Source organism: Arachis stenosperma, chromosome 10 (genome assembly GCF_014773155.1).
Source record: "Arachis stenosperma cultivar V10309 chromosome 10, arast.V10309.gnm1.PFL2, whole genome shotgun sequence".
NCBI lineage: Eukaryota > Viridiplantae > Streptophyta > Magnoliopsida > Fabales > Fabaceae > Arachis > Arachis stenosperma.
Genome location: NC_080386.1, coordinates 96,172,287 through 96,188,913, shown reverse-complemented (window position 1 = coordinate 96,188,913; position 16,627 = coordinate 96,172,287). Strand labels below are relative to the sequence as shown.

The 16,627-nt window shown below is 37.6% G+C and overlaps 1 protein-coding gene across 1 annotated transcript; it reads left to right on the top strand.

The window, feature by feature from the left end:
* The first annotated feature begins 3,426 nt into the window (after positions 1-3,426).
* On the top strand, positions 3,427-5,922 carry LOC130956174 (superoxide dismutase [Mn], mitochondrial-like). The gene is made up of 6 exons (XM_057883216.1): positions 3,427-3,845; positions 4,113-4,159; positions 4,244-4,369; positions 4,488-4,544; positions 4,755-4,832; positions 5,471-5,922. The coding sequence occupies exons 1-6, from the start codon at positions 3,533-3,535 to the stop codon at positions 5,561-5,563; spliced, it is 714 nt and encodes a 237-aa protein (XP_057739199.1). The 5' UTR covers positions 3,427-3,532; the 3' UTR covers positions 5,564-5,922.
* The last annotated feature ends 10,705 nt before the right edge of the window (positions 5,923-16,627 follow it).

Below are 16,627 nucleotides of genomic sequence, written 5' to 3'. Positions count from 1 at the left end.
CTTGTTGAAAAATGAAGCTCCGACCCAAGGAGTTTGAACAGCTCTGTCCATAGTCGTCCTGTGAAGCGTGGATCTCGATCACTAATGATGCTCTTAGGCAATCCCCAATATTTCACCACATTCTTGAAGAATAGTCGTGCTGCCTCCTCTGCAGTGCAGTCAGTAGGGGCGGGTATAAAGGTAGCATACTTCGAAAATCGATCCACTACCACGAGAATAGATCCAAACCCCTCAGACTTCGGTAAGGCAGAAATGAAATCTAGAGAGACACTTTTCCACGGTCACTCTGATGGAGGCAGAGGTTCCAACAACCCGCTTGGTATCTTGTTTTCAATCTTATCTTGTTGGCACACAAGACAAGTCTTCACATAGCTCTCTACTTTATCTCTCATTTGAGACCAATAATAAGAAGATTCACTGAGTGCCAAGGTCTTTCGCTGACCTTGGTGACCAGCCCACTTGGTGTCGTGGCATTCTCTCACTAATTTTCTTCTTAGATTTTTCCATTTAGGAACGTATAATCTTCTCCCTTTTGTGTAGAGAAGGTCGTTTTCTAACCAAAATCTTTTGGTCTTACCTTCTCTAGCCAACTCCACCAACTTCTTGGCTAATGGATCGTGATGCAACCCTTCCTTGATGGTATGCACAATATCTCCTTCAGCCATAGAAATGGCCGCCAACTCAGCCTTGCGACTCAGTGCATCAGCTACCACATTAGTCTTGCTTGACTTGTATTCAATCTTGTGGTCCACCTTCCTCCTAGGTGGTAGTTGTTTTGGCAACTCGGAAGGCATCACATCCTTATTTTCTTCAAGGACTTCCTTGATCTTGGGAGGAACGTCTTCTCTTTCGGGTGTTGACTCCTCTTGTAATAGAGCCAAATATGTAATCTCTCCCTTCTTGAACCCTTTCTTGAGTTGCATAGCAGACAGTATCGGTGGTCTGCCAACTTTAGAGACTGTAGGGACCATGCATGGAGACCCTTTCTCCATGATGCATACCACGTCGTAGTATGGCATAGGTATTATATTTGCCTTCCTTTGTAAATCGAGCCCGATGACTATTTTAAAATCATCCATGGGTGCTACTGAGAAATCTACAAGGCCCTTCCAAGAACCAAGAGTCATCTCAACCCCTTTTGCTACTCCCTTAAGGGGTTCACCCTTGGTGTTCACGGGTTTGAACCAGCCATTCTTTTCAGTGATCTTCAACCCAAGTCTCTTTGCTTCATCAGGCGTGATGAAGTTGTGTGTAGCACCAGTGTCGATCATAGCCATAACGGGTTTTTCATTGATAAAGGCTTTGACATATATCAAGCCTTTCTTTTCTGCAGTGCTTGCCTCTTTTCCCTTCACAGCATTTATGTGTTGGATGGATCCAACACACTCAGTTACTTGAGTTTGAGCTTCTCGTTCCTCGGCGATAGATGCCAGAGTCCCTAGCTTGGGACAGTCCTTCATTTGGTGTGGCCCCTTGCACACAAAGCATCCTCCTTTGGGCACGAAAGCCTTCTTCTTTTCCTCATACTCTTTCTTTGAAGAGTATTTTCCTTCCTTCTTGATTGAGAAACTCTTCCCCTTGTCTCCCCCACCTTTAGCAGAACTAGGCTTGGAGGAAGACTTGGGTTTAGGGTCTCCCCTATGATACTCAGTGAGTGATTCGGCCACCACGATGGCCTCATCGACATCCTTAACATTCCTTCTTTGTAGTTCTTGCTTTGCCCAAGGTTGGAGTCCATCAATGAAGAAGAACAATGCATCCTCTGATGCTAAGTTGGGGATTTGAAGTGTGAGAGTAGTGAACTCCTTTACGTAGTCACTAATTGTACTCTTGTGCTTCAACTCCCTCAACTTCTTCCTTGCTTCATAAACCACATTTTCAGGGAAGAATTGTCTTTTCAACTCCCTTTTGAAATCTTCCCATGTGGTTATGTTGCAAGTACCCTTCTCCATATCTACGCACTTTCTCCTCCACCACAAAGTAGCATTATCACAAAGGTAGAGAGCTGCAGTGCGTACCTTTATTGCTTCTTCGACCACCCCTTGGCCTTCGAAGTACCTCTCCATTTGCCATAGGAAGTTCTCCACCTCGCGAGCGTCCCTTACGCCCTTGAACTCCTTTGGCTTGGGGAGATCAATCTTTGTCGTCTCCCTTATAATGGTTGGTCGAGATTTCGCCTCCTCGAACCAAACTCGAACTTCCTCAAATAGCTTTAAGGAATTCTCAAGCTTCTCTTCGATTTGGAGCATGCTTTCTTTGAAAGCATCTAGTTCTCCTAACACGTGAGCCTCGAGGGTCTCCTTGTCATGTTCTATCCTTTGGAACCGCTCATCCATAGAGGATAGAACATTTTCCAACATAGAAACTCTTTCTTCTAAGAAGTTAGAGTCCTTACCTCTAGGCTCACTTGAAGAACGTACCTTCTTGTCTCTCCATTGAGAAGGAATAGTATCCCTTCCCCTTTGTGACTCAACATGCTCCATGGTGATATTTGAAGCCATACCCACAAACCACTTGTGCTCCCTCTCGAACCTTGCTCGGATACCAAATTGTCACGGCCTTGGACACACTCCAACGCTACCGTGCCGGCACTTGGACTTACTCAACCTCTTGAGCTAAGACCAAGTCAGTCTAACCCTCAATACTTAGCAAGAAAGCTAAGAACACAGGAGAACACAAGAGAAAGGAAGCTTTGGTGGAAGAACACTTTATTACTCAAGTGTTTGTTACAAATGATTCACACACACTCACACTAACTCTTACCTTCTATTTATAGCCATCCACCTCCTCAATGGATGGTTAGGATTAAATCTAAGCAATGGTCTAGATTAATCATCTAGAACCTTCTTTATAAATATCTATCCTACCACTATTTTCTAAATACTTCTAGATTGTTCCATACAACTCTTCATACTTTTATATCAATCCACACTCTTCTAGAATATTCTATGATTTTCTAAAGTCTTCTAGAACCTTCTAGGGTATTCCGGGACCTTCTAAAACATTCTAGAATGTTCCGGAACCATCTAGAGTATTCTCAAATACTCCAGAAAACTATACAAACACTGTTAAATCTAACCTTCTAAAAATTTACCGTGACAATGTGCCACCAAGTGAATTTTTTTGCTATTGAGAGAAAAAAGTTTAGAAAAATAAGAGTCTTAGTAATTGAATTTTGCTTATTTTTTGCATTCAACTTCTAAATAATTATTGAAAAAAATGATTTTAAAGAATTATTAAAAATATGTAATCATTAAAAATGATTCTTTATGTTAAAATCATTTAAAAAAATAATTTACGGAATATTTATGAAAAGAACCAAAAAATAAAACTTGAATTTAATTTGTATATTATTAGTTAATACATCATAATCCTCAATTAAATTCTTTTTATGTGGTAAAAAGTATATACTTATCAAAGCATCCACAACTCTACACTAACACGAAGCAACTATTACACCCGGCACTTATCGAAACCTTCATTTGCTTCCAAAATTGTAAGAGCCACCGAACACTAGAATCGTCACATAGCTATGGCTGCGCGATCCCTATTGACCCGAAAAACCCTAGCCACAGTGCTCCGCCGTGACTCCACGGCACTGGGCGCACAAGCAGCAGCACATTCGCGCGGACTTCACACTTTCACGCTGCCGGATCTGAATTACGACTACGGCGCACTGGAGCCGGCTATAAGCGGGGAGATCATGGAGATTCACCACAAGAAGCACCATCAGACTTACGTCACTAATTACAACAAGGCCCTCGAGCAGCTCCACGATGCTCTCCCTAAGGGCGATGCTTCTACCATCGTTAAGCTCCAGAGTGCCATCAAGTTCAACGGCGGAGGTCTATTTCCTCATTTCATTTCTTTTCTTTAACCCTTCTTTTTATAATAAATTAGATACTGCAGATTAGGTCTATTTTGCGTAATAGGGTGAATGGATGGATGAATTTTTTATTGTTTGCATGGTTGAACTGTATACGGAAATTATGGCTGGGTCAAAAATAAAATCAAGGTTATTTTTTAAAAGAAGCAAGCAAAGAAATATTTTCCATGCTTGTTGATGTTGCTTATTTTGTAGTTTATGTATGTTTGATGATCATTTACTGCAGGTCATATCAACCACTCTATTTTCTGGAAGAATCTAGCTCCGCATCGGGTAAGTTTGTGCCTTGCCTCACTTCAATGCCGTGTGTGAGTTATCTTTAAGTAGTTCTTTTGCTTAATGCTTCATTATTTACAGGAAGGAGGCGGCGAGCCACCCAAGGGTTCACTGGGATGGGCCATTGACGAGCATTTTGGCTCTTTCGAAAAATTGGTACAGAAGGTGAACGCAGAGGGTGCTGCCTTACAAGGGTCTGGATGGGTGGTATGTTTACTAATTGTGTTGTGTCCATGTAGATCATTAGAGCTCTATGTTTCAGTTATTATTTTATTTATTTGAATTATCCTGTTTTCGCTCTACTTAAGTCGTTCTACTTTGCCAGTGGCTCGGTCTAGACAAGGAGTTTAAGAAGCTTGTAGTTGAAACCACTGCCAATCAGGTAATCTGTCCCTTCTAACTTTCTTAGTTAATCTTGGGTTTCTACTACATATTCTGCAAATGCTGAGATTGCTTACTGATTGCTATGATGAAAAGTGTAGATTAGAGAAGATGTTTGTCACAGTTCCACACTTTTGTTTGTTTTTTTTTTTTTTTCACTTTCTCATTAATTTGAGCTGCTGTTATCCATGCATATTCCTATGTTTTGCAGGACCCACTGATTACGAAGGGACCAGGATTGGTTCCATTGCTTGGCATAGACGTTTGGGAGCATGCATATTACTTACAGGTAAAATTTCGGGCTTGGTAGTTAATTGGTGATGGCATGATTGTTGTGGTGACATTATTGAAGGCCTGTTTTTCTTTTCAGTGTGATGGTTATGATTTATGAAATGTTGTGTTAGCAGAATTTTTGAAGTTTCAAAGATTTCAAAATACTTTTCCTTGTATAAAAGTTGTTATTATCATTTTCGTTATATGCTGATAAGTGGCTGAGAAAATTTGATTCCTTTCTGTGCCCTTCAAACATTTTCCAATAGATTTTTATAAATAGTTGCATCGTGATATTACCTGACTGGTTCTGCTTTTCGTGTGCAATTTCACATCCTCGTTTAATTGGACTTGTTTGTCTATCTGTTTTAAATTAAAGGGTAAAGTATGTTTTTTACCCTTGATGTTTTCACATTTGCTTCAAAAATACCCTTTAACGTTAATTTCGTTCAATTTTGTTCTTAACGTTTTCGATTTGTCAAAATTACCTTTCTTCTTAGAGAGACCATTCAGTCAGTTATACTCTCCCTTCCCTTTATAAAACTCCCACTACAACTCTTAGCATAATGCCTTTATTTAAGTATATATAGTCTTGTTAGATGCACTTCAGTTTTCAGAAGGTTTTCTGAATTATTCTTTTGTTTTTTTTTACTGCAGTACAAGAATGTCAGACCAGACTATCTGAACAACATTTGGAAAGTTATTAACTGGAAATATGCCAGCGAAGTGTATGAAAAAGAGAGCTCTTAATCTGAAAGTGTTGCTTCATATGGAGCTTGTGATGATGAGTTTGCTGCTGCAGGATTAGAGTTTAGAGATGGAATAAAAGGATGTAATGTGGCATATAAGACCTTCAATGGCATTCTGGATTACTTTTATATGGAATAACAATCATTAGCAATAATTGGTTGCATTCCTTGTACTATATCCTTGTGATGGTGTGCCACTGTGTCTTAGATTTTCTGATGCTTCGGTGACATAGTACTATTATTGCTTTCTGTCGTATGTGTAATCTGCTGCTTGTGTGCGACTCTTTTTCCCTCAAATAAGAGTAATGTATAGTTGCGAAATTCAAGCTGCCTAACTTCTTGTTTCATTTGTTGGACAAACACTCCTCTGCAAGGAAATGGTTTTTGCTATACAAGCAATATCTATATTATTAGGGTGGCAAATGGGCTGAACTCGACAGTTCGGTCCACGTAATTCACCAAAAAGGTGGGTCGGGCTGGAAATTTGAAACTGCCATGTTTAATCGATGGGTTTTGGCGGGGCAGGCTTTCCTAGCAGCCTGTCTTTTTTTTAATTGAAGATGATCATTGAAAATATTCTAAGTTATAATTTGGATTATGTTCTATGTTTGATTGATTAGAGACTTAATGTTCGATTATATGTTATGGAGAATATTTGTTTTATTTTTTATAATGTTAGTTTTATTATTGTTTCAAAAAACTTAGTTAATGATTATGTTTATTACATATTTAGAATTATAAATACTTTAATGTTTGTAAAGTTAGTAATTATAATTTTTTTATGTCTTTTAGAAATTATAAATTTATTGAAGTGGTTGTGAAATTATATATATTGTTTAATATTTAATAATTGATTAATAAAAAAAAGAGAATTGGCGGACTTAGTCTGCCAACCCATTGTTAGATGGGACAGGGGGTCTCACTAGGTGAGGCGGAACGGACTTTTGGCGGGGCAGGCTAATCCGCTACTCTTATGGATATATTATTTCTAATGAATATTCAAATTCATTTTTCTATTACTATTTTTTTTTATTTTGTGATTTTATTTTATAAATTTAATTATATTAAATTAATAGATTTTGAAAGTTGAATTCAATTTTTATTTTAAGGTTTGATTTTAAGTTTTACAATATACTATAATAATATACCTCCCTATATATAAATAGAAGATGATATAAATATTAAGTATAGAAGATTTTTTTAATAGAAAAAAAGTTCAAATCCCTCTTTTCCTATAATGTCTTAATTTTCTTTATTTTTATTTGGGGTTTATATATTTCATTTTTGAATGTGCCTCACAATTCGAAAGAATTCGTGAGAAGAGGTCATTTTAGTTCATTTTTCGATTTATATTATATGAAAAAATATCCATAAGGTTGCTTTTGGAAGAGAGATTGGGACTGACCGAGACTGAAAAATTGAGATTAAAGTAAGTCTATTATGTTTGGTGTAAAGTGTATAGGACTGATTTATATTTCAATATCTTCTTTTATTTAAAATAAAAATAAAAACTTAAATAAATAAAATTACTAAATTGTCTTTAATTGAATCAAAATCTTACCTCTTTTCCCTTTTTCTACTAGCGACCCTTGTTCCCTATTCCTTCTGTTCATTTAGGCACGAATTTCAAAACGATGCCGTTTCATTTTTGCTAGGTGTCAACTAAATATACTAAGGCCAGTTTGGCTAAATTTCTTAAATAAGTTCTTTTGAAAAAGGAGTTTAAAATATAAGGACTTTTATTAATAATAACTTTTAAATAAGTTATTTTGTGTTTGGAAAGTTATTATAGAAGTCCTTATTTTAAAGTTGTGCATTAAATAGGAGTGATAAAATAGCTTTTAAAAATAGAAGTCACATTTTTTAACTTCTTCAAAAACTCTTAAATAACTTTTTGGAAAGTTAAAAGTTTATCTAAAATATTGTACCAAACACTATTAATGTAACTTTTTGTAAGTCAAAAGTAAAAAAAAGTAGCTTATTGGTGTTTCCCAAACGGACCCTAAGAGTCTTTCTAGTTGGTTGGGCATTAATGACATTGTGGGCAATGTCATTATTGTTGTTTTCTACTATATTGATTTCAATTTCTTCTTCAATTTTTTTCTTCAATGTCTTCTTCAATTTTATAATCTCTAGCTTGCTTTCTTTGTTTTCAGAGAGTCTTTTCAATCTTAAAATCATATTGAAGATGCTCTTTATCCTTATTGCTCTGCATAAACATTCAAAAAATAAAAAAAAAAAATAGAATTTCCTGCATCAAAGTGAAGGAAATTCCCAGTGAGGTAAATAACAAAAAAAGAGAAAAAAAAGAAAAAGAGTCTAATCTAGGTGATCAATTGGTCATTTTATTGTTAATCTCAATTAATTTTCGGTAACGGTGCCAAAAACTTGATGCGGGTTTTCGCAAACTACTATCGACAAGTACACCGAGTTGTACCAAGTAATACCACGGGAGTGTTATCGTTCCCACGAGGATTATTAATAGACTGAGCAACAGTGATCAAGTGATTAATCTAGTCAGCAATCAAAATTTAAAATTTTAGAAGTCTTTAACATAAATCAATGAATTAAGTAAAAGCAAGCAGTAAGTGTTTGAGAAAGTAATATTATGGAAAGAGTTAAAGTTTCAGAGATATTGAACTTTTGGAATAATGCTTTTCACTCTCTACTTTAATCATGCAAGATATATCTATGGAAAATCATTAGTAATCAAACCTCAATTCCTTGGTAATTCAATTTCTCTTAACTTAATAAACTACCAATTCCGTGATTAGTTGATTATGAAAAGAGGTGAAGTAAGTTCATTGATTTAAAAACCACACAATTCACAAGAATTAACCCTAGTTAGATTCAATGTCACTTATCAAGTTTAGTTCCAAAACATAAAGGATTATGAGAAGGAGTTTTCAAGCTTAATTCCAAAAACCAAGATTTCTAATATGATAAATAGAATTCAGTTAAGATTAGAACTATTTCCCAATAGATTCAAACCCTTGTGATGAAGAACAAAAATTCTTTTTTAAGAAAACATCAATGCATTAATCAAAAGTAGAAAAGCTATAAGGTTAATCCATTAAAATCAATAGAGCTCCTAACCTTAACCAAGAAGATTAGTTACTCATGCTAAGCTTTGAAATAAAAAACAGAGTATGAAAAACGGCCAAAAGAGTCCCGTCAAATTTATTTTTAGGACCCTTTTATATTAAACCTAAAATTCAAATTCAAATTAAAATCTAATGAAATCAGATCTTCCACTGTTAATCTTCTATTCTCAGTGTGATTTAGATCCAAAACTTAATGATCTAATCCTTCAACAATTCAAATGTGGGCTTGAGTGATAACTTGAAGTTTGTGGGTTCATGGGCCATGGGCGTGTGGCATGCCCACTCACTGACGTGTTGCACACCCAATCTTCTCAAGCCTTTGGGAGTGGTCACCTTGGGCGTGTGGCACGCCCACCTTTGGGCGTGTGGCATGCCCACCTTTAGGCGTGTTGCACACCAATCTTCTTTTAAGCCCTTGGAACCTCCTCTTTGGGAGTGTGGCACACCCAACTCTTGGAATGTTGCACGCCAATTTTCTTAAGTCCTTGGGAGCAATCACTTTCGGCGTGTGGCATGCCCAATCTTGACGTGTTGTACGTCAACTTTTAAACATTGGATGAGACTTCGAAAGAGTGTAAAAACTGCACGACTTTGTTGTTTAGCGTGTGGCACGCTATGAAATTGTGCAATCCTGGAGGTCCACCCTGGGCGTGTGGCACGCCACCTTCTTCGCGTGTTGTATGCCAGCTTTGAACTTCGTTTGGAGACATCTTCTTTTGGGCATGTAGCATGCCCTTTCCTTGGTGTATTGCAAGCCATTTTGTGCCTTGAAATGCCTTGAATTTGAGCCTCTTGAGAGTTGGCCCAACGTGTTATGTCTTTACATTGGCGTGTGACACGCCAGCTTCAATGTTGGTCTTTATTTACATGTGTGACTGATGAGCGGATAATTTATACGCTTTTTGGCATTGTTTTTAGGTAGTTTTTAGTAAGTTCAAGCTACTTTTAGGGATGTTTTCCTTAGTTTTTATGTTAAATTCACATTTCTGGACTTTACTATGAGTTTGTGTGTTTTTCTGTGATTTCAGGTAAATTCTGACTGAAATTGAGGGATTTGAGCAAAACTCTGAAAAAGGCTGATAAAAGGACTGCTGATGCTGTTGGAATCTGACCTCCCTGCACTCGAAATGGATTTTCTGGAGCTACAGAACTCTAATTGACGCGCTCTCAACGGCGTTGGAAAGTAGACATCCAGGGCTTTCCAGCAATATATAATAGTCCATACTTTATTCGGAAATTGACGACGTAACTTGAACGCCAAGTTCATGCTGCTGTCTGGAGTTAAACGCCAGAAAAACGTCATGATCCGGAGTTGAACGCCCAAAACACGTCATAACTCGGAGTTCAACTCCAAGAGGAGCCTCAGCTCGTGGATTGATCAAGCTCAGCCCAAGCATACACCAAGTGGGCCCCGGAAGTGGATTTATGCATCAATTACTTACTCATGTAAACCCTAGGAGCTAGTTTATTATAAATAGGATGATTTACTAATGTATTAGATATCTTTGGTCTCAGTTTTGTTTTATTCTTCATCCTAAGAGGCTATTGATCACGTTTTAGGGGGCTGGCCATTCGGCCATGCCTGAACCTTTCACTTATGTATTTTCAACGGTGGAGTTTCTGCACACCATAGATTAAGGGTGTGGAGCTCTGCTGTACCTCAAGTATTAATGCAATTCTATTTTCTTTCATTCAATTCTCTCTTATTCTTATTCCAAGATATTCATTCGTACCCAAGAACATGATGAATGTGATGATTATATGACCCTCATTATCATTCTCACTTATGAACGCGCGTGATTGACAACCACCTTCGTTCTACATGCAACCGAGCTTGAATGTGTATCTCTTAGATTCCCCAACAGAATCTTCGTGGTATAAGCTAGATAGATGGCGGCATTCATGAGGATCCGGAAAGTCTAAACCTTGTCTATGGTATTCCGAGTAGGATTCTGGGATTGAATGACTGTGACGAGCTTCAAACTCCTGAAGGCTGGGCGTGATGACAAACGCAAAAGAATCAAGGGATTCTATTCCAACCTGATTGAGAACCGACAGATGATTAGCCGTGCTGTGACAGAGCATAGGACCATTTTCACTGAGAGGATGGGATGTAGCCATTGACAACGGTGATGCCCTACAAACAGCTTGCCATGGAAAGGAGTAAGAAGGATTGAGTTGAAGCAGTAGGATAGCAGGCGTTCTTGAGCCATACAGTATCTCCATTCGCTTATCTGAAATTCCCACCAATGAATCTGCATAAGTATTCTATCCCTTTTATTATTTCTATTTTATTATTTCTATTTTCGAAACCATAAACAAATTTAATCTGCCTGACTGAGATTTACAAGGTGACCATAGCTTGCTTCATACCAACAATCTCTGTGGGATCGACCCTTACTCACGTAAGGTTTATTACTTGGACGACCCAGTACACTTGCTGGTTAGTTGAACGGAGTTGTGAAAACAACCGATGCCATAATAATGATTTCATACAAAAACAAAAGAACATGGATCACAATTTCGTCCACCATGTTTTTGGCGCCGTTGCCGGGGATTGTTCGAGTATGGACAACTGACGGTTCATCTTGTTGCTCAGATTAGGTAATTTTCTTTTCAAAAAAATCTTTTTCAAAATTTTTCTTTTATTTTTCGTTTTTCTAAATTTTATTTTCGAAAAAAAATTTAATAAAAATTAAAAAAAAATTCATAAAATCATAAAAATAAAAAAAATTATTTTGTGTTTCTTGTTTGAGTCTTGAGTCAATTTGTAAGTTTGGTGTCAATTGCATGCTTTAAAAATTTTTCTTGCATTTTTTCGAAAATCCCATGCATTCATAGTGTTCTTCATGATCTTCAAGATGTTCTTGGTAAGTCTTCTTGTTTGATCTTGATGTTTTCTTGTTTTGTGTCTTTTCTTGTTTTTTATGTGCATCTTTGCATTCATATTTTCCAAGCATTAAAAATTTCTAAGTTTGGTGTCTTGCATGTTTTCTTTGCATCAAAGATTTTTCAAAATTATGTTCTTGATGTTCATCATGATCTTCATAGTGTTCTTGGTGTTCATCTTGACATTCATAGCATTCTTGCATGCATTCATTGTTTTGATCCAAAAATTTCATGCATTGAGTATTTTTGTTGTTTTTCTCTCTCATAATTAAAAATTCAAAAATAAAAAAATATCTTTTCCTTATTTCCCTCCAAATTTTCGAAATTTTGGGTTGACTTGGTCAAAAATTTTCAAAATTAGTTGTTTCTTGCAAGTCAAGTCAAAATTTCAATTTTAAAAATCATATCTTTTTCATTTTTTCTATCTTTCGAAAATTTCAAAAACATTTTTCAAATTATTTTCAAAATCTTTTCCTTATCTTTACATCATATTTTCGAAAATTCACTAATAATTAATGTGATTGGTTCAAAAATTTGAAGTTTGTTACTTTCTTGTTAAGAAAGGTTCAATCTTTAAGTTCTAGAATCTTATCTTGTAGTTTCTTGTTAGTGAAGTAAATAATTTCAAAATTTTTTGAATTAAAACTTTTTTTTTCTTTTATCTTATCCTTTTCAAAATTTTATCTTTTTCAAAATTTGATTTCAAAATATCTTATCTAACTTCTTATCTTCTTATCTTTTTCAAATTCGATTTTCAAATCTTTTTCAATCAACTAACTAACTTTTTGTTTGTTTCTTATCTTTTTCAAAATCACCTAACTACTTCTCCCTCTTCTATTTTCGAAAAATATCTCTCTCTTTTCAAAAATTCTTTTTAATTAATTAATTGTTTCAAATTTTAATTTCAATTACATTTATCTCTAATTTTCGAAAATCACTAACCCCTTTTCAAAATTATTTTCGAAATTCCTTTCTCTTTTCTTCTTCTATTTAATTATTTAATTACTAACACCTCTCTTCACCTCTCTTCATCTAAAAATCCGAATCCATTCCTCTTCATTCTTCTACCCCCTTCTTTTTCTACTAACACAAAGGAATCTCTATACTGTGACATAGAGGATTCCTCTTCTTTTCTTGTTTTCTTCTCTTTCATATGAGCAGGAACAAGGACAAAGGCACTCTTGTTGAAATTGATCCAGAACCTGAAAGGACTCTGAAGAGAAAATTAAGAGAAGCTAAATTACAACAATCCAGAAACAACCTTTCAGAAATTTTCGAACAAGAGAAGGAGATGGCAGCCGAAAATAATAATAATGCAAGGAGAATGTTTGGTGACTTCACAAAGCCAACGTCCAAGTTTGATGGAAGAAGCATCTCCATTCCTGCCATTGGAGCCAATAACTTTGAGCTTAAGCCTCAACTAGTTGCTTTAATGCAACAAAACTGCAAGTTTTATGGACTTCCATCTGAAGATCCTTATCAGTTTTTAACTGAGTTCTTGCAGATCTGTGAGACTGTAAAGACGAATGGAGTTGATCCTGAAGTCTACAGACTCATGCTTTTCCCTTTTGCTGTAAGAGACAGAGCTAGAGTATGGTTGGATTCACAACCCAAGGATAGCCTGGACTCATGGGATAAGCTTGTCACTGCATTCTTAGATAAATTCTTTCCTCCTCAAAAGCTGAGCAAGCTGAGAGTGGATGTTCAAACCTTCAAACAAAAAGATGGTGAATCCCTCTATGAAGCTTGGGAAAGATACAAGCAGCTGACCAAAAGATGTCCATCTGACATGTTTTCAGAATGGACCATTTTAGATATATTCTATTATGGTCTCTCTGAATTTTCGAAAATGTCATTGGACCATTCTGCAGGTGGATCTATTCACCTGAAGAAAACGCCTGAAGAGGCTCAAGAGCTCATTGACATGGTTGCAAATAACCAGTTCATGTACACTTCTGAGAGGAATTCCGTGAACAATGGGATATCTCAGAAGAAAGGAGTTCTTGAAATTGATACTCTGAATGCCATATTGGCTTAGAACAAAGTGTTGACTCAACAGGTCAACATGATCTCTCAAAATCTGAATGGATTGCAACATGCATCCAACAGTACTAGAGAGGCAGCTTCTGAAGAAGCTTATGATCCTGAGAACCCTGCCATGGCAGAGGTTAATTACATGGGTGAACCTTATGGAAACACCTATAATTCATCATGGAGAAATCATCCAAATTTCTCATGGAAGGATCAACAAAAGCCTCAACAAGGCTTTAACAATGGTGGACGTAATAGGCTGGGCAATAGCAAGCCATATCCATCATCTTCTCAGCAACAGACAGAGAATTCTGAACAAAACACTTCTAATTTAGCCAATGTAGTCTCTGATCTGTCAAAGGCCACTTTCAGTTTCATGAGTGAAACAAGATCATCCATTAGAAATCTGGAGGCACAAGTGGGCCAGCTGAGTAAGAAAGTCATTGAAACTCCTCCCAGTATTCTCCCAAGCAATACAGAAGAGAATCCAAAAGGAGAGTGCAAGGCTATTGACATAGTCAATATGGCCGAATGCACAAGGGAGGAGGAGGACGAAAATCCTAGTGAGGAAGACCTCCTGGGACGTCCCTCAAGCAAGAAGGAGTTTCCTATTAAGGATCCAAAGGAATCTGAGGCTCATACAGAGACCATAGAGATTCCATTGAATCTTCTTCTGCCATTCATGAGCTCTGAAGACTATTCTTCCTCTGAAGAGGATGAAGATGTAACTGGAGAGCAAGTTGCTCAATACTTAGGAGCTATCATGAAGCTGAATGCCAAGTTATTTGGAAACGAGACTTTGGAAAGTGAACCTCCCTTGCTCATTAATGAACTGGATACTTGGATTCAGAAAATTCTACCTCAAAAGAAACAAGATCCTGGCAAGTTCTTAATACCCTGTACCATAGGCACCATGATCTTTGAAAAGGCTCTGTGTGATCTGGGGTCAGGGATAAATCTAATGCCACTCTCTGTAATGGAGAAGCTGGGGATCATTGAGGTGCAACCTGCCTTGTTCTCATTACAACTGGCAGACAAGTCATTGAGACAAGCTTATGGAATAGTAGAGGACGTGCTAGTAAAGGTTGAAGGCCTTTACATCCCTGCTGATTTCATAATCCTAGACACTAGGAAGGAAGAAGATGATTGTATCATCCTTGGAAGACCTTTCCTAGCCACAGCAGGAGCTGTGATAGATGTCAACAGAGGCGAATTAGTCCTTCAATTGAATGGGGAATACCTTGTGTTTAAGGCACATGGCCATCCCTCTGTGACAGAAGAGAGTAAGCATGAAGAGCTTCTCTCAGTTCAGAGTCAAGAAGAGCCTTCACATTCAAACTCTAAGTTTGGTGTTGTGAGGCCACAACCAAACTCTAAGTTTGGTGTTAAGATCCCATATCCAAACTCTAAGTTTGGTGTGGACAACTATACAACATTGACCTGATCACCTTGTGGCTCCATGAGAGCCACTGTCAAGCTATTGACATTAAAGAAGCGCTTGTTGGGAGGTAACCCAATTTTATTTATCTAATTTTATTTTATTCTATTTTATTGTTATTTTGTGTTTTATTAGGTACATGATCATGAGGAGTCACGAAAAAATCATAAAAATTAAAAACAGAATCAAAAACAGCAGAAGAAAAAAATTTTCACCCTAGAGGACGCACAGACTGGCGTTCAATGCCAGTAAGATGCATCTGGCTGGCGTTCAGCGCTAGAACAGAGCACCATTCTGGCGCTGAACGCCAGAAACAAGCAACATTCTGGCGCTGAACGCCAGGAATGTGCCCAGAGAGGAAAAACTGGCGCTGAACGCCAGTAACAAGCATGAAACTGGCGTTCAACGCCAGAAACATGCTTTACATGGGCGTTGAACGCCCAGAATGTGCACCAATGGGCGTTTAAACGCCAGAATGATGCACGAAGGCATTTTACATGCCTATTTGGTGCAGGGATGGAATTTCTTGACACCTCAGGATCTGTGGACCCCACAGAATCCCCACCTAACATATTCCCACCTTACCTTTTAATCCTAATCACACTATCCTAATCCAAATTCACTCTTCCCCATGTCACACTTCCCAACACCTTTCACCAATCACCTCAATTCCTCTTCCCAATTACCCCATTCACCACTCACATCCATCCACTCTTCCCCATAAACCCCACCTACCTTCAAAATTTCAAACCAATTTCCCTCCCATTCCCACCCAAATGGCCGAACATACCTCCCTCCCTTTCCCTATATATACCCTTCCATTCTACTTCATTTTCACACAACACAACCCCTCCTTCTTCCCCTAAGCCGAACCTACCTCTCTCCCTCACTACCATATTTTCTTCTTCTTCTTCTTCTTCTCTTCTTTCTTTTATTGCTCGAGGGCGAGCAATATTTTAAGTTTGGTGTGGTAAAAGCATAAGCTTTTTTTTGTTTTTCCATTACCAATGGCACCTAAGGCCGGAGTATCCTCTAGAAAAGGAAAAGGGAAGGCAAAAGCTTCCACCTCCGAGTCATGGGAGATGGAAAGATTCATCTCCAAGAGCCATCAAGACCACTTCTATGATGTTGTGGCAAAGAAGAAGGTGATCCCTAAGGTCCCTTTCAAGCTCAAGAAAAATGAGTATCCGGAGATCCGACATGAAGTCCGAAGAAGAGGTTGGGAAGTCTTAACCAACCCCATGCAACAAGTCGGAATCTTAATGGTTCAAGAGTTCTATGCCAATGCATGGATCACTAGGAACCATGATCAAGGTATGAACCCAAGTCCAAAGAATTATCTCACAATGGTTAGGGGAAAATACTTGGATTTCAGTCCGGAAAATGTAAGGTTGGCATTCCACTTGCCTATGATGCAAGGTGATGAACGCCCCTACACTAGAAGGGTCAACTTTGATCAAAGGTTGGACCAAGTCCTTATGGACATTTGTGTGGAAGGAGCTCAATGGAAGAGAGACTCCAAAGGCAAGCCAGTCCAACTAAGAAGACTGGACCTCAAGCCTATAGCTAGAGGATGGTTGGAGTTCATTCAACGCTCTATCAT